This window comes from Callospermophilus lateralis, chromosome 3 (genome assembly GCF_048772815.1).
Source record: "Callospermophilus lateralis isolate mCalLat2 chromosome 3, mCalLat2.hap1, whole genome shotgun sequence".
Lineage (NCBI taxonomy): Eukaryota > Metazoa > Chordata > Mammalia > Rodentia > Sciuridae > Callospermophilus > Callospermophilus lateralis.
In genome coordinates, this window is record NC_135307.1 from 120143867 (window position 1) to 120165642 (window position 21776).

The 21776-nt window shown below is 38.6% G+C and overlaps 1 protein-coding gene and 2 pseudogenes across 2 annotated transcripts in view; 1 reads left to right on the forward strand and 2 right to left on the reverse strand.

Annotated features, from left to right (window-relative positions):
• Ireb2 (iron responsive element binding protein 2) overlaps positions 1-15018 on the reverse strand; it is a 52061-nt gene extending 37043 nt beyond the window's left edge. For both annotated transcript variants that reach the window (XM_076851207.1, XM_076851208.1), the window contains exons 1-2: positions 14904-15018; positions 13434-13523 (exon numbers count right to left, since the gene is read on the reverse strand). In XM_076851207.1, coding sequence (XP_076707322.1) covers positions 13434-13523; positions 14904-14922 — 109 coding nt within the window. In that variant the 5' untranslated portion in view covers positions 14923-15018. The remainder of the gene's footprint in view (positions 1-13433; positions 13524-14903) is intronic.
• On the forward strand, positions 3746-4018 carry LOC143394166 (non-histone chromosomal protein HMG-17 pseudogene; annotated as a pseudogene).
• A 104-nt stretch (positions 15019-15122) lies between the features above and the next one.
• On the reverse strand, positions 15123-19804 carry LOC143394794 (proteasome subunit alpha type-7-like pseudogene; annotated as a pseudogene).
• Between the last annotated feature and the right edge of the window lie 1972 nt (positions 19805-21776).

Genomic DNA, 21776 nt, shown 5'->3' on the forward strand with positions numbered 1-21776 from the left:
AGTTTTTTTTTTTTTTTTTTTTGGTACTGGGAATTAAACTCAGGGGACCCAGGGGTGCTTAACCACTGAGCCACATTCCCAGCTAGATTTATTTATTTATTTATTGAGACAGGGTCTTGATGAGTTTCTTAGGGCCTTGCTAAATTGCTGAGGCTGGTTTTGAATTTGTGATCCTCCTGCCTCAGCCTCCTGAGTCGCTGGGATTACAGGCATATGCCACCATCTGCAGCAATCTCATGTAATTCTTAGAGTAAACCCATAGGATTTTTCAGTAGAAGAGCTATATAGTAAAGAGAAAACTAGCAGATGTGGGAGAATGGACACAGATGCTCTGGTTTGTTTTTTAGCAATATTAATCCCCCACCCCCGATTCTGGAACAGCTATAAAGTTCAGGGAAGGCCCTTAATCTCTTTCTTCCTCCTCATTCTCCCCACACCACCCCATATACTCTCCTGTTCCAATATACCATCTTAAAGTTCCCTAAACTTCTAAACCTTCCCAATTCCCACTCTCATATCTGTTCTTCAATACCACAAGGACTTAAATTTCCTCTTTCAGTCAACGCCTGCTTGTATGTACTTTCCATACGTATACAGTTATATATGGCTCAATTTCTTAGTCCCCCAAATCCTATTTAACTTGCCTCTTTGTTTCAACCTATCTGCCCAAGGGGGCTGGGGTGGGGGGGGGAAATCAAACCCAGTTTTTGTTTTTTTTTTCCCAGTTGGTCCACTCCATATCACTTCCCTATTCAACAACGTAAGATTGGCAGCCATTATGAAGTCAAACAACAACAAGTGCTGGCGAGGATGTGGGGAAAAGGGTACTCTTGTACATTGCTGGTGGGACTGCCAATTGGTGCGGCCAATATGGAAAGCAGTATGGAGATTCCTGGGAAAGCTGGGAATGGAACCACCATTTGACCCAGCTATTGCCCTTCTCGGACTATTCCCTGAAGACCTTAAAAGAGCCCGATGCCCCTCAATAGATGAATGGATAAAAAAAAGTGTGGCATTTATACACAATGGAGTACTACGAAGTACTAAAAAATGACAAAATCATGGAATTTGCAGGGAAATGGATGGCATTAGAGCAGATTATGCTAAGTGAAGCTAGCCAATACCTAAAAAACAAATGCCAAATGTCTTCTTTGATATAATGAGAGCAACCAAGAACAGAGCAGGGAGAAAGAGCAGGAGGAAAAGATTAACATTAGAGTCATAAGGTGGGAGGGAAAGGGAGAGAAAAGGGAAATTGCATGGAAATGGAAGGAGACCCTCATTGATATACAAAATTACATATAAGAGAATTTGAGGGGGAAGGGAAAAAATAAGGAGAGAAATGAATTACAGTAGATGGGGTAGAGAGAGAAGATGGGAGGGGAGGGGAGGGGGGATACTAGAGGATAAGAAAGGTAGCAGAATACAACAGTTACTATTATGGCATTATGTAAAAATGTGGATGTGTAACCGATGTGATTTTGCAATGTTTGTAATGTTTTGAATAACCAATAAAAAATAATAAATAAAAAAAGCACTACCACCACTACCACATAGCAAATAATAGTAATAAATAATCTTGTTCTGCTCTACTTTAAAACAAAACAAAAAAAAAAAAAAAGAAAGAAAAGACTTTACTAAGCCAGGTGGTATAGTGCATGCCTGTAATCTCAGCAACGCAGAAAGCTGAGACAGGATCCCAAGTTAGAGGCCAGCCTTGGCAACTCAAGGAGACCCTGTCTCAAAATTTAAAAATTATTAAAAAAAAAAAAAAAAAAAAAGGTGTGGGGGGGAGATGGAGCTCAGTAATAGAGCACGCTTTAGCATGGGGGGGGGAGGAAAACAATACCTTTATTGAGGTAATTAGTATCTTGTATTGAAATACTATCATCTTGTAATTCACCCTTTCCAAGTTTACAATTTAATGGTTTTTAGTAAATTTGCCAAGTTGTGCAACCAGCATCATGAATCAGTTTTAAAGCATTTTCATCAAGCCAGCAGTTCCCTTATACCCATTTACTGGTAATCCTCGTCCTCTCCTCTCCAATCCCAGGAACCACTAATCTGCTCCATCTGCCTTTTTGGACATTTCATATAAATGGAATCATACAATAAGGACTCCTGTATCTGGCTTTTCTCATTGAGTGTGCTTTTAAGGTTCATTCATACTGTTGCATGACTATAATTAATTTCTCTTCGTTATGAAAGTATTCCATCACATACCAATTCTGCATATCCATGCACCTACTAAAAAGAATATTTAGGTGTTTCCAATTTTCAGTTATTAGGAATAATGCTGCTAAAACCATTAGCTTGCAAATTTGTGTGGATTGGTGTTTCCCTTCTCTTGAATAAATACCTTAGAATGACATTGCTGAGTTATATGGCAAATTTATATGTAACATTTTTGTTTGTTTTCCTTTTTAATGGTGCTGGGAGCCAAACTCAGGGTCTTAACCAGGCTAGACAAGTGCTTGACCACTGAGCCATCCCTTACATTTTTAAGAAACTGCTAAATTGTTTTCAAAAGTGGAAGCACCATTTTATATTTCCACCAGCAATGTAGTATGAGAGTTTACATTTTTTCATATCCTCTCCAACATTTGTTACTATCTTTTATATAATACCCATTCTAGAGAGTTATGAAATGGCAATTCAATATAGTAGTACCATGTAAAGGAGGAGAAAGGGGGATGGGGAAACTCTAAAAAAATGCATAACTATAACCTGAGTTGAGTCCTCACTATTCACCCAGAATCCTATTTTTTCTGATCTACTTATTTTCCAACACTCCACAACAATTATTTCCTATCTTCATTCACTCTCCTTAAAACAGTCTCTACTTACCTTCTATAGGAACTAGAGTACTTCCTATCTCGTAGATTAACAGAAACCAATAGTTCCTACTTGGGCTTCCTCCTATATACCCACAAATCTTGCTGTCTGTGGATTTACCCTTTCCCCACTTAAGAAGAGAGCTACAGAAATCCTCCTATTAAATGCCAACTTCTCTCTAGAAGCTCTGCATCCCATTCCCACTGACCATTTTAAGACCACAGTCGTCAATCATCACCTTCTCTTTTTGCCATTTACTGTTTAACTGGATTCTTCCCATCAAAATTTATAGTCTGTAGCCCTAGTTTAACAAAAAGATTCCAGAAATGCCATCTTCAAATTTTGAACCAAGTTTTTTGAAAGAATTATCCATATTCCCAAGTGTACTGTTCTACCTTCCATTAATTCCTCAGCCCACATCAATCTGATTTACATCCTTAAAACACCAACAAAGGAGGGTCTCAGTAGAGTCCTAATATCCTTTCCACAATATTCAACAAGGCTAACAATTTCCTCCTTAAAGTGGACTTTTTCTACTGGCTTCTACAACACCCTTCTTTGAAGACAATTTTTACATGTCTCATCTTACATTTCTGCCTGACTTGCAAATAGAGGCAATAACTGCCTTTGTTTCAGACTGTATTCTCAAAGTTTTCTGCACTGATTAACTTCAGAAGATAATGTCTCCCTCTGCAGCAAAGGGCAGATAAGATTACTGTCCATTATAAAATATTTGAGTTCCCTAAGTCACAGTTCCTTTTCTGTAACCACTGCATGTACAGGTGTTGCCTGGCTGTCTTCAACATCACCCTGGGAGCAGTGTGAAGAAGAAGAGGCAAGAATGACCCCCGGACCAACCAAAGCCGCTGCATCCCCGTGTCCAGCGCCTGCGTCCCGCCGTGGTGCCACCATGCCCAAGAGAAAGGTTGAAGGGGATGCTAAAGGAGATAAAGCCAAGGTGAAAGACGAACCACAGAGAAGATCTGCAAGGTTGTCTGCCAAACCTGCTCCTCCAAAGCCAGAGCCCAAGCCTAAAAAGGCCCCTGCAAAGAAGAGAGAGAAGGTACCCAAAGGGAAAAAGGGAAAAACTCACAATGGCAAGGATGGGAATAACCCTGCAGAAAACGGAGATGCCAAAACAGACCAGGCACAGAAAGCTGAAGGTGCTGGAGATGCCAAGTAAAGTGTGTGCATTTTTGATAACTGTGTACTTCTGGTGACTGTACAGTTTGAAATACTATTTTTTTATCAAGTTTTATAAAAATGCAGAATTTTTACTTTTTTTATTTTTTAAGCTATATTGTTAGCACACAGAACACTTCATTGTTGTTTTGAGCATATGTCACTAGTAGAATGTCTCCAAAGCTGGATTGCTGTGGGGGAAGACACCTTTCCCTTCTAGTTTTGAGAGACTTCCTCTTTGTTCCCAAGAGGAAGGGATTCCCTGATGTTGGCACACATAGCCACCTTGGCACAAATGCCTTGTGCTATCGAAAAACTCAAACTCATCTGTATGTCCTCCTGTCCCTCTCTGCCATCGGCATAGACTTAATTCCCCTAAACTCAGACCTATTGGAACCTGATTCCCAATGATTGGTGTGGGGGGGGGGGGCAATCTGGACTTTCCAGTGATGTCATTGAGAATAGTGTCCCTCAGAAGAGCAGCAGTTTCTTTTCTAGATTGTGGATCTTCAGATTAATAATTTTTGCCATTTTCCTTTCATTTCCTGAAAGTCAGGGTCAGTTTGTGAAAAGTTATTAAACAACATGCTAAATGTGAAATGTCAACCCTCACTCTAAACTTTCCCTATTCAGAGCATCAAATGAAGACTTCATTGGGTTTTATAGTGGCTTTCTGATTTTGGTAGTCCATTCAAGAAGGGAGCTTGAAAGTTATTGTATACTGTTAACGATTGTCTGCCCATGTCCTGCCTGAAATACCATGATTGTTTATGAAAAGTATCTTTAATAAAGCTGGATACAGTTTGGCTTGGGGGGAAAAAAAAATCACCCTGAAGAAAACGGAGCTTAAGAAACCAACATGAATGAAGACACTAAGAATGTTGCTCTGTATGAGTAATAAACCATACATGTCTTTTGATGCAGGAGTTGCATGCCTTCTGCCAACATCAATGAAACTGTCAGGCTAACCTGTTAACTTCCAAGGAAGATAAAATGTTAGAACCTTTTCAGTTTCTCACACTTTGTGGAAGCTCTATTTTGGGTTCCACCTGATATTTAAATGTAGAAGCTCCTTAGAGTTCACATCTAGACTCAATTCTCACTCTATGCTGTCTTCCCTAAGGATACTACTTCTATGGCTTCAAATATATCTATCTGTCCACCAATAATTCAAAAATACTTTTCTGCAGTTTAGGTCAGTCTTCTGAGCTCCAAAACCACCTATCTAATTGCCTCCTGATTATCTATTGATATATTACCAAATTCACTAGTATCTAAGCTAAACTCAGTGATTTCCCTCTTTCCCTGCCCCTTATTAGCACCTCCTCTTGTGCTTTTTAACTCAGTAAATAGCACCACCATCCATCCAGAAGCTAACGCCAAGACAGGCATTATCCTTGACATCTCTCACCATCTTTTTAATTTATCTACTTCTACCACCACTACCATAGTTGAAATCCCCAATATATCTTTTCTTCTAAGTTCAATAGGTTACCTTTACACCCTCAAACTTGCCACACACAAGTAAAATAAAGGCATTCTGTCCATCTCTAACAACAACAACAAAAAAACAACATTGATTTGGGAGACTGAGGTAAGCATATCATAATTTTGAGGGTGGCCTAGGCAACTTAATGAGACTCTATCTCAAGCCATGTGGGAACCAAGATGCTGGTAACTTAAATTGGGAAAGTATGATAATTTGTGTTATCACTCTTCTGAAATGAGCTGATGATAACAGTTATCCTTGTGAACAATAATTTTTTAAAATATTTATTTTTAATTGTAGTTGGACCCAATATCTTTATTTTAATGTGGTGCTGAGGATTGAACCCAGGGCCTCGCACATGCTAGGTGAGCACTCTACTGCTGAGCCACAACCCCAGCTCCCTTGAACAATAATTTAGTGGAAGATTCAACAGGTGATTCAGGCTCTGAAAAATAAAATGTTGAAATCTGCTATTTTTAAAAAATATTTTTTAGTTATCAATGGACCTTTATTTATTTGCTTATTTATATGTGGTGCTGGGAATTGAACCCAGTGCCTCACACATACGAGGCAAATGCTCTACCTCTGAGCTACAACTCCAGCCCCGAGGTCTGCTATTTCATATGGGAGGCAGTTGATGAAGGACATACAGAGGGGCTCCTAAGATCATAGGCCCCACTCTTTAAGGATAAATGGCTACTATCAAGAGTAAGCAATACATGGGTTTGGGGTTGTGGCTCAGTAAGCAAAGTGCTTGCCCGGCATATGTGAGGCAGTAGGTCTGACCCTTAGTAACACATCACAAATAAAATAAAGGCATTCTGTCCATCTACAACTACAAAAAAAATTAAAAATCACAGAACAGAGGTCACAAAATATTGGCTGAACATTTCGTTTGCATAGCTTTAACATTTTAAAATCTAAAATGCCAATATTTAAAAGACATTTTTTGCTTTTACATAAAAATCCAAACTTCTGGCTTAATTTAAAAATTGGAAAATTGTACAATGGTGATCTCAAACTTCCACTGAAACTCAGTAGCATCCCTTTTTTTAGAAGGTATGTGCTCTCCTGTTAGCCACAATTCCCAGCAGGGCCATTTCACTTGTTTATGCTGCCTCTGTTTCCTATAAACATGAGTTTGCAATCACCAGTATAACAGGTTTTTACAAGCATAGGCTTTGAAATCACAGGTTTTTATTCATGTTTCTCTGCCACCATATGGTGGCAAAAGCCTTCAAGAAATAGTGTTATCTTTTAGAGTTCAAACTGAGACCTTGGCCATGTGGATAAGAGAACTGACAGAACTGGATACAGTAAATACTCATTAAATTCTAGCAGTTTTATTACTGCTACTAAGCTGGGAAACAGAATGGTATTGAGGGGAAAAGTGTTGGTCTTGAAATCAAAAGGTTTCCTCACTTAGAAGAAATCACTCACGGAAAATATAGGCTATTAAAAACTGAGCCAAGTGCAGTGCCACACACCTGTAATCCCAGCAGCTCAGGAGGCTGAGGCAGGAGGATCATGAGTTCAAAGCCAGCCTCAGCAAATGGCTAAGCAACTCAGTGAGGACTCTGTCTCTAAATCAAATACAAAACAGGGCTGGGGATGTAGTTCAGAAGTAGGGTGCACGCCTAGAATGCATGAGGCCCTGGGTTCAATTCACCAATAGCACACAATAAAAGCAGCAAGGGCTAGGAAGTAGGCTTTTGGAGGAAGTTGGAAACACTCAAAAAGACTGGAGTCATGCTCTGCACCTGCCAAAGGCCTTCAAGAAATAGTAGTATCTTTTAGAGTTCAGACTGAGAAAGGCTGGTGGCTAGGACAAGAACTAGATGGAATAGCACAGGATAAACCTAGAAAACCTTATTCAAGGTCAAGGTCCAGAAGAAAAGATGAGAAAACTGTTAGAAAGTCTTGTAGTCCCACCAGACCTTGGCAGCAGTGTTAACTCACTCCTTTGTCTAACTAGAATCAAGGTACTGTTTCTAAGTTGAACTGGGCCAGATGGATTGACTTCCAATAAGCTCTGAAACTGGTGTCTCTGTGTGTTTAATATATTACCAGTGATAGTTTAAGAAGGTAGTAGAAAAACAGATTTCATGCTTAAGAGTTTTTGCTTACTAAGGCTTATAAAACAAGAAAAGTAATCTCACTTTATTGATGAAGGTGCAGAAACACATTCTTTTCTCATTCATTACTGATGACATATAAACCAGCATCACTAAATAACACAACAGATATACATCCTAATGCCTTTTCAAACTGCTATTGTGAAAGGGACAGTCCTCAGTGTCCTGTCATCTGTCTCCTTGGCTACCACTGAAGTAAAAGCCAATACCACAGCAGGTCAATAACCAAAGCCTCGTATGAAACGTCATACACTAGACAACTACATTCATCTCTCATGATTTGTGATGAGGACAGACTGAATCAGAAAGATGTTAAGAGCTAAGGTCCAATGAGAAACTCATTTGGAGCCTTGGCAGAGGGCAGAAATCTAAAGTCCCTGAGAGAAAAAATAAAGAGTTAACTCAATTCTGGTCCTTTCTTAAGATAGCCACTTTCATTGGCCTGGGAGGTCTGTATCATCACAATCATTCTTCACTTGAGTTAGTGGGTATCTCTTCTTCACAATCAAAAAGCAGACAGACTCTTGGGCAAAATATGCTATTGGTGAGTGTATGGTTGTACATGGTATTGTAAACACATTATAATTAAATTGTTTCATTGCTTAACCAACCCACAGCCCTTTCCAGAGCCCAACAGAAAAGATCAGAAAACAGGACTTGTGTCCCTTTCAACTAGCGTTGGACCACAACAGAAATCAACCAAATCTAATCAATATAGGTTAAAACAACAGGCAAAAATGACACCTACAGGTACATTCTTAACTTGTTGATAAACTAGTCATAACGAAGAATGAATGGTCAGGAGTGGTCATACTGGGAATTAATATCAAAGTAAGTAAAATGAGCTATGAAGACAGAAGATTAGGGTAGAAGTAAAAAAGACACAGGGATAAAGACACTAGATAGCCTTCAAGTGACAAACAGAACAATAGCCTCTGGCTCAGAAATTCTGATCCCGAAGAAGCCTGTTTTCTTTTGTTGTCTTTGGATGTCTGGAAACTGCAGCATCGTTTTTTACTTGAGTGTTTGCTTCTTATAGTTCAGGGTAAAGACTGGAATAGAAAGTATTGTAAAGGTAAAAAATAAAAGTGTGATGGGGGATGGAAGGAAGAGCACACTTCTAACTAACAATCCTATATCTTCTATATAATAATAAACTTGCCCCCAAAAATAAAAATATTAGGGGATGAGGATATGTGCACGTACATCACACTATTATTTATATGTGCGTGCACGCACACTCACACACACACACATATCAACACAGACACATATTAGTCTTATTTATAAATAGAGAAAAGTTGGTAACAATCTCAACCTTCACAATTCTGTTAACCTAATCATGATGTATTCATACTGGCAAGATTATGCAGCCATTAGAAGCTATAGAGAAGTACAGATATCCTCTTCTACCTGAACCATGCTCCCTGACTCAGAAACCAAATAGAGAAAGGATGGGATAGTTGTTTTCAATAACCTGGAAAGATGTTTGTGATGTTAGGCTTTAAAAAAAAAAAGTTACAATATATACTGTATTTTCATTAAAAGTAGCGCTTAAATATATTTGTATACACACTTTCCATTCGGTCTGTAATGTTCACTTCTTTTTGCGACTCTTATAAACAATAAAAACTCGAAAATATTAAATGCAGATTTTCAAAGATTACAGGGTATGATATGGATGCCAAGTCCTGACTCTATTTTAGGACTGAGGGGTGTTGTGATTAAGAAAGCAAGCAGCCAGGAAGGAAAAAAAGAAAGGGTTAAATGAGATGACCTGAGATTATGAAAGAGAGGACCTGGGGCTTTATACCAGCTAAAAGTCTTACTACCCAGTAACAGTCACTCTCTAAAATTAACATTTTATTCTAGCCAATCTCTTCAATGTCTTCCCCCTAAAATATTCACTCATTTTCCCATAATGCATTCATTCTAATTCTCTATGGTTGACTATCCTTCATCATGCCTTTGTTCAATAGCAATTCCATTCTCAGTTCCTTCAAAAAGCAGACTATTCTAGACAACAGGGATTGCTCCCTGCCTTGAAAATAGGAACACTGTCAAATTCAGGGGTCTACCTAAGAGTCATTCAAAAATCCCTACACTTCTAGTTATGCACTAGAGTGCCAAATAGGCAGCTCCAAGAGCATAAAAAAGGCACTTCCCCATGAGGGAAATCACACAAGATTAAAATGTAATCAATGTCTATGATGTGTCCCCTTCCATACCTTAAATATAAATCTGGGAGGCAAAAGAATAAAATGGCAGCACAAAAAGCAGAAATCAAATGACTTGTGTTGTATTCTGTCTAAAGACAGATTAAGAAAGGGCAATTGATAGCACAAATGGTAGAGCACTTGCCTAGTATGTGTGAGGCATTGAGTTCAATTCTCAGCACCACATATAAATAAATGAAATAAAGGTCCACTGACAACGAAAAAAAATATTTTTAAAGAAATTAATTTAAAAAAGAAAAAAAAAAAAAGGGCAGTCAGGTGGTGCTTACCTATAATTCCAGCTATTTGGGAGGCTGAGGGCTGAGGAAGGATGATGGTAAGTTCAAGGCCAGCCTAATCAACTTAGCAAGAGACCCTGTCTCAAAACTAAAAGAGGCTTCGAGTATAGCTCAGTAGCAGAGCATCCCTGGATCCAATCCCCAGTTCTGGGGGTGGGGGTTGGGGATAAGAAAAGGTATTACGTTAGTGAGGCAAATAATACCTCACTTACCACTCATTCTTGACCACTTCTCCCTTTTTGAATCATAAAAGTATAAGCTAAAACACTCTACCACTCACTGTGTGTACACATATATATTTGGCAATACTGGGGATTAAACCCAGGGCCTTGCACATGCTAGGCAAGTATTCTCTACCACTGAGGTACATCCCCCACTCTAAGTCAGCTTTCTTGAAGCTAAGAGTGGTCACTGACATTTTGATGAAACAGTTAAAAGCCCCTGAGGAGGGATTTCCTTTCTATTTTGCCATTCCAGGTGCCTGGAATATGAACATAATGTCTGGAGGTGCAACAGCTATTCTGTAACCAAAAAATGACAGGAAAATGAAAAGTAGAACCCTAGATCCTTGCAGGGAACATGCTACACAGTCCAATCTGCCCATCTCCAGACTTCTGGTATGTCAAGAAAACTCCTATTTGGTTTTTTTTTGGCTTTCTCCCGCCCCCCTCCCCCAGCAATTGAACCCAGGGGCACTTTACCACTTAAGACAAACTGGCTTGGAATCCTCCCACCTCAGCCTCCCAAGTTGCTGGGATTACAGACATGCGCCACCACACCTGGCACAAACTCCTATTTGTTAATGTCACTTGCACAGCAGGTTTTCATTTCTGTGAAGCTGTGGGCATTCCTACATGGAACTTAGAACAGTGGTTCTCAACTATCTTTCTTCCTCAACAAATATGAAGGACAGAAAACATACCCTTTACTAGGTTACTCATTATAGCTCTGATTCTCAATTTGGCAGACATCAGAAGGTGAAAAAGGGCAGAGAATACGGTGACCCTGAATCTTGGTGACTACCAAAGCAATATCTTCCTATTATAAGCACATGTCTGTGAAACCAATCTGGTCCCTCTAAACAAGCAATAAGGATTTTTTGTGCTGATGCTAAGCAAAAGACTTCTCACCCAAGAAACTGTTTTTTTTTTCCCCCCAAAGTCAATTCTTCTTTCAAATTTTATTTCCTCTAAGTAATGATTAAGAAATCACTTAAGTAACTATTAATAAACCTCTGCTAACAACTACTCTACAAAAAAAAACTGGGTATTGATTTCACAGAAATAAAAACCAAGTTTGCTTCAGAAGCATTTATATTATATTTATCATGGTTATAATAAAAACTCTGGTAACTCTGGGATTACATTATATATAGATGGCTCATGTACAATTATATACAGATGCCCATGAGAGAACATTTCCCACGAGAGACTATTTAATGTTTATCTTACTAATCAATCCCTTTCAGTGCATTTTACTATTGTTTTTTATTCCCCACATTTGAGAAATAAAGGCTGTCTTCAAGTGGGCACATTTCCACAAACCAGCCACAGAAACTATTCCTACTCAATTTTAAAGGCACTTTTATACATATTCTATTATGCTGTAAAATTTGGATTAAAAAAATTTCCAGACAAGAATCACTAGATATTTTTGAGAAGAAGATAAAAGACCTTTCCCATGTAAAATAATTAGGGTTTTTCAAAATTGATGTAGGCTAGATGCTCTGGTGCACACCTGTAATTCCAGCAACTCAGAAGGCTGAGGCAGGAGGGTCACAATTTCAAGGCCAACCTCAGTAACTTAGGGATACCCTGACTCAAAATAAAAAATAAAAAATAAAAAATACTGGAGTCAGTGGTAAAGTGCTCATGTTCAATCCCTGGTACTACAAAAAAACAAACTAAACTAATGCAAACTCTTCATCAGTGAAGGAAAAAAATACATGTAAATGAAAGACACAAGGTACTAAGAAAACAACCAACCTCTCTTAACATATCAATATAAGCTACTGCAACTACATATATAAAGTAATTGCTTTCATTTGGGTGAACTATTTATTTTTAAAAGGCAATCTAATTCTAAAATAGGGATTTTCTAAGATATGCTAAAATATCTAAACCTTCTCATAATGCACAAAAAAGTACTGCACATGGAAGTCTAGAATATTTAAGTTTATCAAAATCTACAGGAAAAACACAAGAACAATTCTCCTTATTAAACAAGAGGGGATGGGCTAGGGATACAGCTCAGTCGGTAGAGTGCTTGCCTCACATGCACAAAGCCCTGGGTTTAATCCCCAGCACGCCACCCCCCCCCCAAAAAAAAAAAAAAACCAAGAGGGGAATAAACAAGATTAAAGAAAATCTCACTCCAAAACTGACTGTGATAGGTTTGACATTCATCGTCGCATGCATATTTCACTGAAAAGTTCAAAAATAAGGATACAGTAGCACATGCCTATTAATTCCAGCAACTTGGGATGCCAGGGCAGGACAGAGGATTTCAAGTTCAAGGCCAGCCTCAGCAACTTAGTGAGGCACTAAGCAACTTTGTGAGACTCTGTCTCAAAATAAAATTTTAAAAAGGGCTAGAGATGTGGCTCAGTGGTTAAGCACCCCTGAGTTCAAAGTTCAATCCCTGGTACCAAAAAAATAAAAATAAATATATTTTTTTTTTCACAAATAATAATCACTCTTTCAATGGGTTTTCCCTTCACTGGCTTGGCTGAAAGTCAATAAACTCAAGACTTCCACCCACTGAGAGAAAAGCCAAGTTCATTCTTCTGAGATGCCAGTGAAAGGTTTGACCCCTGATAAAGAGCATGTATATGTCTACCAAGTGTTGATGTACAGGTCAGAACAAAACTATTTCCATACTGGAGAACAACTCAAATTCGTGGGTTCAGTTGATGATTCCTATTGAAAGGATGGCATAAAGAATAGTTATTCTATTTATGGAGGCGCTGTTCACTTGAGAAAGTAAAATATATATTTAATCACTACAGAACATTAATAGGTTTACTAAGTATAAAAAAAAAAAAAAGTTCCTTAGAGAAAAATTCTATCACTTTTTTAAACAAGAAAATAAGGTATAAGCTTATATCACCGTCAAACAAAAGTTGTTCCAAGAGGAATTTTTAAAAGGTATAAATATGTGTAGGTATACCTGTTTCAACATGGTGGAAATAAATTTAAAATTTCTTCAGCTCAGCTTGACAAATGCATTTTAATTATTAGAAATTAAATAAACCATAAAAAATGTAAATCAACATTACCATACTTGGTGCCTCCAAGTTTAGGTACATTGAAGAACTTCTTACTTGAATTGTCATTTAATGTTTCAATAAGGTACTCAAAGGCATATCCTGGGGGAGATAAAAAAACTTTCATTAAACATAGCTACAAAGTAAAATTACCTGGATATTAGTTTTGCCCAACAGAATCTTCTGCATTGTTCAATAAGGCAGTTATTGGCCACAGGTGGCTACCGCTCACTTGAAATGTGGCTACAGAAGCTGAGAAAATGGAATTTTTAACTTTTAAGTCACACATGGCTAATGTCCACAATACTGGACAGTATAATTTTAAACCATGACTCTTTTTCAAGCAAAATCTGGTAAGATAATTCACTCCTAAAATGTGTTTGAGAATGCCTGGAAAGAATAAGAATGACTTACCCGGTTTATAGGCACGTTTTAGAAAGACATGTCCTAAAAATTGTGTAAATTCAAGATAGAACAATTTGAGAACACAACTGTTAGAATTATTTTTAAAAAACTTAAAGATTTTTTATTGCACATTCAACAACAGACAAAACCAAAACAACAACAAAAAACTTCTCATAAGACATTCTAGGTCTTAAAGACTAAAATAAAACTGAACAACAAAACACTGAGGTAAACTAGCATATTCTCCCTAACGGTCCTTCTGGTTTGGCTGCAATTTAAGCTGAACCTCATGGTCAAAGACCTATAAACCTCACTGGTATATGCCCCAGGTCCAAATGTTCTCCAGGGAAGTGGCAGGGAGGCAGCCTTGAGGTTGAAAAGAACCTTTAGATATTTTTATGAAGACACTGCAGTGGGTGGGTAGGACCCTCAACACAGATAGGGCCACCGTCCAAAATGAAGAGAGATAAGCACAGCCCACTTTCAGAATGGCTCATGTTTTCCTCTTTTTGTAGAGGGAGGTGGACGTGGGAGGAGACTCATAGCTGCAATCAATGATCAGAAGACAGGCTGACTACGGTTCAGCCTTGACTGCCCCTCATTCTGCTTCCAGAGACAAGAGGAAAGAGCTTGAGGCTGGGCAGTGGACTAGACAACAAGATAGGTGGACCCAAACAAGGAGACAAGGACCCCCATCCCCATTTCTCACAAGTGGGGGGCGGGTAGGGAAAGATGGTGGGCCTCTCTCTCCCTGCACCTAGTGTCACTAACTAGGGCTAGGAGGCCGCAGGCACAAAGCGGCGACCACCGGGATGAGGTAGGTGCGGGTCACAGCCGGAGGCCAGGCCTATGGCCCGACTGAAAACCCGCTAGGAGAGTGGGGGCGGGGAGGCCTGCCTTCCGCGGCCTCCGCGCAGAGTGCGGCCCAGCAGACAGGCCCCGAGGGGAGCACGAACTGAGAGCCCTGAGGGCTCCGGGCGCCGGCCGGGCGACTCTAGGCAAAAGAATCAAGGAACACGGCGCCCGGGCAGCGCGCGTCTCCAGCAGCTAGACCCAAGTCGGCGGCCCGAAACTGACCTGAACTTGGGGCGTCCATCGCCGGAGACCATATTATCCCTGCGGGGAGGGGGCCGGCGGGGGAAGGAGGGGGAGGCCGGGCCGGGAAGAGGGGGAGGAAGACAGGCGGACTGGCAAGGGAGGAAGGAAGGAAGCAGTCTCGCGCAAACACCGCGAGAGCCGCAGAGCTGGCCCCGGGTCTGCGCTCGCGGGATTTTCCGCCTTACTCCCGCGAGATCTTCAGCCTGGAAACAAAGAGAAAGGCTGGAGCTTAGCCCGTAGGAGACTTCTTGCGCCGTCGCTGCTGTTCTCGCGAGTGGGGGCGGAGCTCTGGTAGGCAGTAACGTAGGCGTCTCTAGCTGCGCCGGGGTTACCTAGTGTGGCCTGGAGGGTTCGTTTGTGGGTTCTGAAGTCGAGCGGCCTGTGGCTTTCTAAGGGGTGTCTTTGGCAGTGGCTAATGGAAATCGGAACTCCTGGGGAAACAACGTAAAGAGAACCACTTAACATTAAACAGTAATATGAAGATGGCTGGACTGATCCGGCACATAGGAGGCGCTCATATTAAATGAATTTTTCCTTACGTTCCTGTAGCGTCAACCTCTTCCTTTCCGCCGACTCCAGCAGCGGTGGATCCTTCTAGTCTACCCGTCGATCCCAGCGCTTATAATCCCTGCATTTTACCCTACCTATCTCCTTATCTCCCCGTGGTAGCCAGCTTCCCAGAAAGCCTTGCCTATACTTGCCCTTCTCCCACTCTGTCCCTCTCCAATCTGGCTTTCACTGCCAGAAATGTTTTTGCTCAAGGTCAGTAGTAACTTGACTTTGTTAATCTCATTTCTTAATCCTTACTCTACCTTCATTGAAACATGCGTTTTCATCAGTTTCTGTGACTCCAGGCTTTTTTCTCTTCTTTTTCTTACCCATAAAGGTGCTTCGTCTTAGTCCTCTTTGCAGGCCCCATCTTTGGCCCATCCATTAAATATAGTGGACCTTAAATAACTCAGGGCTCCTCCCTTGCTCCTTCTCTCACTTCATTTTCCCTGGCCTATCTCATCCCCCCTTTCACTTCAATTATTAATGTTGATGCTTCGTAGCCTACCTGTAACAACCCCATCTCCTAACCCAGAGGTACTTGCAACTGTTGGGTACTTCCAACATTCCACAGGCATCTAGATGCAAAATCTCCAAAACAGAACTCCTCATTTCCCCCTAAAATTCATTATTTCTTTTGTATTGCTGTATCTTTTGTATAGCATTGCTATCCACCCAGTTGCCCAGGCCAGAAACTGGCACATTAACCTGGACACCTTCACCCTTTTCCTTTAATCATTGACCCACGTGCTGTCAACCAAGCCCCAATTTCCTCTATTTATTCACATTTCTAGAGGTTTCCCTTGCTACCCACTCAGGTCTAGACAGCTGTGACAATCTTCTCCTCAAAAGACTGTAGCACATTAGTACTCATAATCTCCATTTTCATGATAGACTAAACCTCAGAAGGGACTAAAGGTAATCCTGCAAACTAACCTACCGTATCCAACTCAGCTACCAAGTGACTGACTATAAAAATAGGAATTCAATTCAAATGGATATACAAGGTCACATGCTTAACTTGGACTTTTGTGATCTGGTATGTCATGCCTATTGTTCATACCTTACACCCTGAGCCCCTGAACACCTTACACCTTAAACCCTGAACACCTTAAGGCAGAGTGATCTCTATCCCCTCTGGAACACCTTATTTGCTGTTCCCTCTTGGAACATTCTGCTGTGCACTATTGGACTAACCCCTACTCATTCTTAAGAAGTTCACCCTCAGTCCATTTATTCCTATAGGAAATTTTCACTAACTACCACCCAGCCTGAGCTGGGAACATGATAAAATGCTTCCCTAGCATTCTTTATTAAAGCACTTAATTGTACTTGATTGTAATTGCCCATTTATTGTATTGCCCATGTCTCAAGTGCTTTTAGCTGCATACAAGAGAGTACCCAGTGTCTTAAACAACACAGACCTGTAATTAACAGTGTCTTAAACAACACAGACCTGTAATTATCTCACATAAGGAAGTCCACAATAGGCAGTTTCATAATTGGTACTGAGATAGATATTTGGGGAACTATATATAGAGAAGTATACTGAGCCTTGAGGGAAGCACCATAAACCTGGCATGTGCCAAATCTTCAGCATCACGTGTAAATATATAAAAAATAAAGGTACATCAACAACTAAAATAAAATATTAAAAAAAAAACCACCTAGGTTCATGCCTTATGTTGGCCCTATGCAGTTGGTTTTTGTTCCTCAGGCTGTGTTCCTCATCTCATAGTTGCAAGATGACTATAGCAGAATGTCATCCTTCCAAAAGCAGGAAAAAAGTGATACGGAAGCCCTCTTTTTATCAGAAAAACATTTTTTTTCCTGAAGATCTTAAACAGATTTCTCACTGACCAGAAATTAGACTGGTATATCTCCACCTTATTAAACCAACACCTCTTCTTTATGACAAATATTTTGTAATGTTTCTTTTATTATCTGGCATGAAATTCACAAGTAATATAGTCTACACACAACAATAAAATAACCAATGCCTTAAATGCAATATAAAGGAGAAGAAAAGGAAAGTAATTTATTAGAAAATAATATATCATGTAGATGCATGGGTATGTCTGTGTTAGATGACATAAAGGAGTATGTATACTTATAATGAATGAATGTGGACTTACAGAATATAATATTTAACTGAATATAGTCAACATTTTTATTTACATTTGATATTTCAAAATAAAGACAATGCATACATTATAGCATGCACAATTAGTTATTAAGAATGCATAATGTATGTATATATAGTATATGTACATACAAACCATCAATAGCCAGCTTACATGGAGACTAATAAAAAATGTTGTATTTAATCAAATATTGAAAGTGTTGTAGCTGTGAATGTAATTTTTCTAAAATAGTGAATAACTCTTGGTAATGTTATAGAACAAAATAAGCTGGGTGCTGTGGCACACACCTGTAATCCCAGCGGCAAAGGAGGCTGAGGTAGGAGGATCATGAGTTCAAAGCTACCTTCATCAACGTAGCAAAACCCTGTCTCAAAAATAAGAAATAGCTGGGTGATTTAATGCATTCCACTATTGTCATGTATGTAAGAAATAAAAATAAATAAATAAATAAATAAGAAAGGGCTGGGGATATGGCTCAGTGGTTAAGCTCCTCTGGGTTCAATCCCTGGTACCAAAACAAACAAAAACCCAGACGAAAATAAAATACAACCTTCTCGCTTTTTCCAGAGTGGTTGTATCTATCTCTGGAAAATTATTAAAATCACAAACAAGTAGTTTAGTTTTTATTTGTAAATGGAGTTAAGTTTTAGTCTCATATAAACAATTCTGTTGTTTTTACATGCTTATGTGTGTGTTTACCTACCTGAATATCTAACAGATGTTCAATGGGGGATCTTGTCCGTTTCTTTGCTGTACAATTTCTGTCTTATAAAATACAGACAATCTAATAACAATCATTAAATGCCAAAAATGTCCTCATGATGACAACCAAAATCACCCTACCATTTTCTCCAAGTCCTGCTTACATTGAGAAACACTGAAACTTAGATCAATTATGATGTGTCCCCTGTGGCTGGACTCATTGCTTGCATAAAAAAAAATGTATTGAGATTTAATTCTTATTTTAATTGAGAATGAATATTCAAAACTTCACCCAAATTACTCATTTCTTAAAATCATTTTTTCTTAATTGAATCTGTTTATCTGAAGAAAACCAACACATTGAACAAGTTATAATATATAGTCCCTGGCTTACATGGAATTATGACTGCTTTCAACAATTACTGGAGTCTGTTTTCAAAGAAAGTCTAAACTGCATTTGATTATGTAACAAACTGAAGACAACCACAAAATTGGCATTTTTAAAGTAGTCCATATACCCAGTACTAAAAGTAATCCTGCAAACTAATTTATTTTTTCTAACTCTTCCCTAAGTAATTCCATCAACATTTTTGTTTACATTTGACATTTCAAAATAAAGACAATGCATACATTATAGCATACACAATTAGTTATTAAGAATGCAAATGTATGTATATATAGTATATGTACATACAAGCAGTATAGCAAAACATTAAAAATTCCCAATACTCATCCTAAGAATTAGGCATTCTTTTTTGATTTTTTTTTTCTTCTCTGTTTCTTCCTTTCCCTTTTCTGTTTAAGTTACTTGTAATTCAATTTCTTTAACACTAAACATTGATTTCTTATTATAGCCAGTTCAATGTTTTTTCCACCAGACTGGACAACTTTTAGCAAAACTCTTATTGCTAATTTGATAACTTCATTGTCATTTCCTATAGCATCTTCTGTGTGATTCTTTTCTAGAAATTCTGGGACCGTTTTAGCACTTGGGCCTATTGCATTTACTTTCTATGCATTGTAAGTACCAGAGGGATCTGTCTGATATAATCTTAGGATACCATCATTATCAAAACCTACAATTAAGGCAGAGATATTAAAAGCCTTTTTTTCTATTGGTCTGAGTATATTTCTGCTTTAAAGTTGCTATGAAGCGGGTTATATATTATTCTACAGTGACAGGGTCCTCAATTGTAAGCTTATGGCTCTGGCACTCAACCTGGGCTCTGTTTATTACAACTCTACCATCAGCAGTCAGTCCTCCAAAAGCCATGCAGATGTGATCATCAAGCGCACAAATTTTCTTCACAGTTCTTTTAAAATGGGCAACATTTTTTTTTTCCCTACTCCAAGCACATCTATATTGGTGCTTTGAATTCCAACCACAGTGGATTATTTCTTCACTGCTTCCTGGGCATATTCCATCTGGAAAAGTTGTCCATCTGGAGAGAAGACAGTGATTGCCTTGTTGTACTGAGATACCATCCATAGGACTAATATTCCAGCAAGCCTAAGATTCTACTGGAGCTGAAGCTGGCTGGGAATGGCTTATGCTACCATATGCTAACACCCAGAAACCTTAATTCTTTTACCATAAAATTCACCTGATTTAATCCTATTTATTTTGTAATACTTGCATGCAGTTTATGAAATAATAAAGGCCCCATATATTCACCACCCAGTTTTCCTTTGTGTAACATAGTACAACATCCAAATAAGGAAACGGACATTGATATGATCCTTCCACCTATTCTGGCTTCAGCAGTTTTATATGCATTCCTTTGTAGCACACACTCACATTTAGTTCATCTGCATAGACTGACCTCCACCACAGCAAGACACAGAACATTTCCAAGGATCATTCATGTTGCCTTTTTATAACCAATAAAATCTACTTTCCTCCTAGGCTGCCACTTCCTTATCTCCTACTCTCCACCTTAATCTGTTCTCCATTTTAATACACAAACAGAATCATATGGTATGTTTTCATAACACATTTTATTCAATTTACATTCCCAGTGAGATTTTTTTTTAATCCCATTTTTAGATCAGTGTCCTGGGCAATGCTCAGGCTGGTTCATCTTTTCTTTTTTAATTAACATTTTTATTTTGGAAAATTTCAAAGGTACAGAAAAATCACAAGATAATTATAACAATCTCTCTTCTATACCCAGATTTATTTATTTACTGTTAGCATTTTATCACATTTGCTTTATCTCTCCCTAGAGATTATATATAGCACAGCAAGGTCCTCATTAATTCTTTTTCTAAATTTTTTTGAAGGAAATGTTAGTGATTATGACTTTTCAACCCTACTTCATGGTATATCTCCTAACATCGGGACAGTCTCTTAAATAATCACAGTACAATAATCAAATTCAGGAAATTTAACATTGATATAATACAATTTATATTCATATTTTATTAATTCAAATCATCAGATCTAATGAATTTGAATAATCTATACTCAAACACTGATATAATTTAAAAGTTTATGTTCAAATTTTGCCAGTTGTCCCAATATCACTTTTTCCTAGAAACTTTTTTCCCACCCTAGAACCCAATCCAGAATCTAGCATTGCATTTAGATGTCATGTCTATTGAGTCTGCTATAACTGGAACATTTACTGCTTTTAATTTGATACACAGTATTGACATTTTTGAAGCATAATGGCCATTTCCTTTGCAAAAATGTCCTTCAATTTGGGGATGCCTAAATATTTCTTCATGCTTAAACTTACACTATACATTTTTGGCAGGAATGCTACATAAGTGATATTTTGTTCTTTTTATTGCACAATATCAGGAGGCACCTGATTTTACTTAGTTCTCTTTTTGGTAACTGGGTCATTTCTTAACCTAAATCTAGAGCAGGATTTTAATTCAGGTCTTCAGGACTCTAGAGTCATGTTTTACCTGTCCACAGCTCTGCATTTAGATGTGGTCTCAGTTATTTCAAGGTGTGTAGTTGGAGGCTCCCACTACCTTTGGACTCCTAGTATGATCTCTCAGTAGCTAATCCCTAAATCCTGCTATGTTCTACCAAGATACGTTTTAGTTCTCACTGAGAAAGCCTGTTTAGTTATTGATGGTTCAGAAATAAATATCACATCTTAAAAAATCAAAACCACGATAAATAGAATGCCTGTCCACTCTATGGCTTACCTTTGAAGCCACTGATGAGCCTGATCATGGGGTAACATGAGAGCATTGGCCACCAGCCCTTAGCATGTGAAATCAAAGGGAACCATTATACATCCAAAGCAGGTAACTGTATGTTCTGCACATCTAGTCAAGAGAAATACAGATAGAAATTTTTGTCTTTTCACCAATAAGAGTAGACAAAACATTAAAAGTTTTTAGAAAGTCACTTAAATCTCTACTACCAGCAGGTAGTTACAAATGTTGATGTAATCTCGGTGTGGTGGTACATACCTTTAATACCAGTTACTCTCCG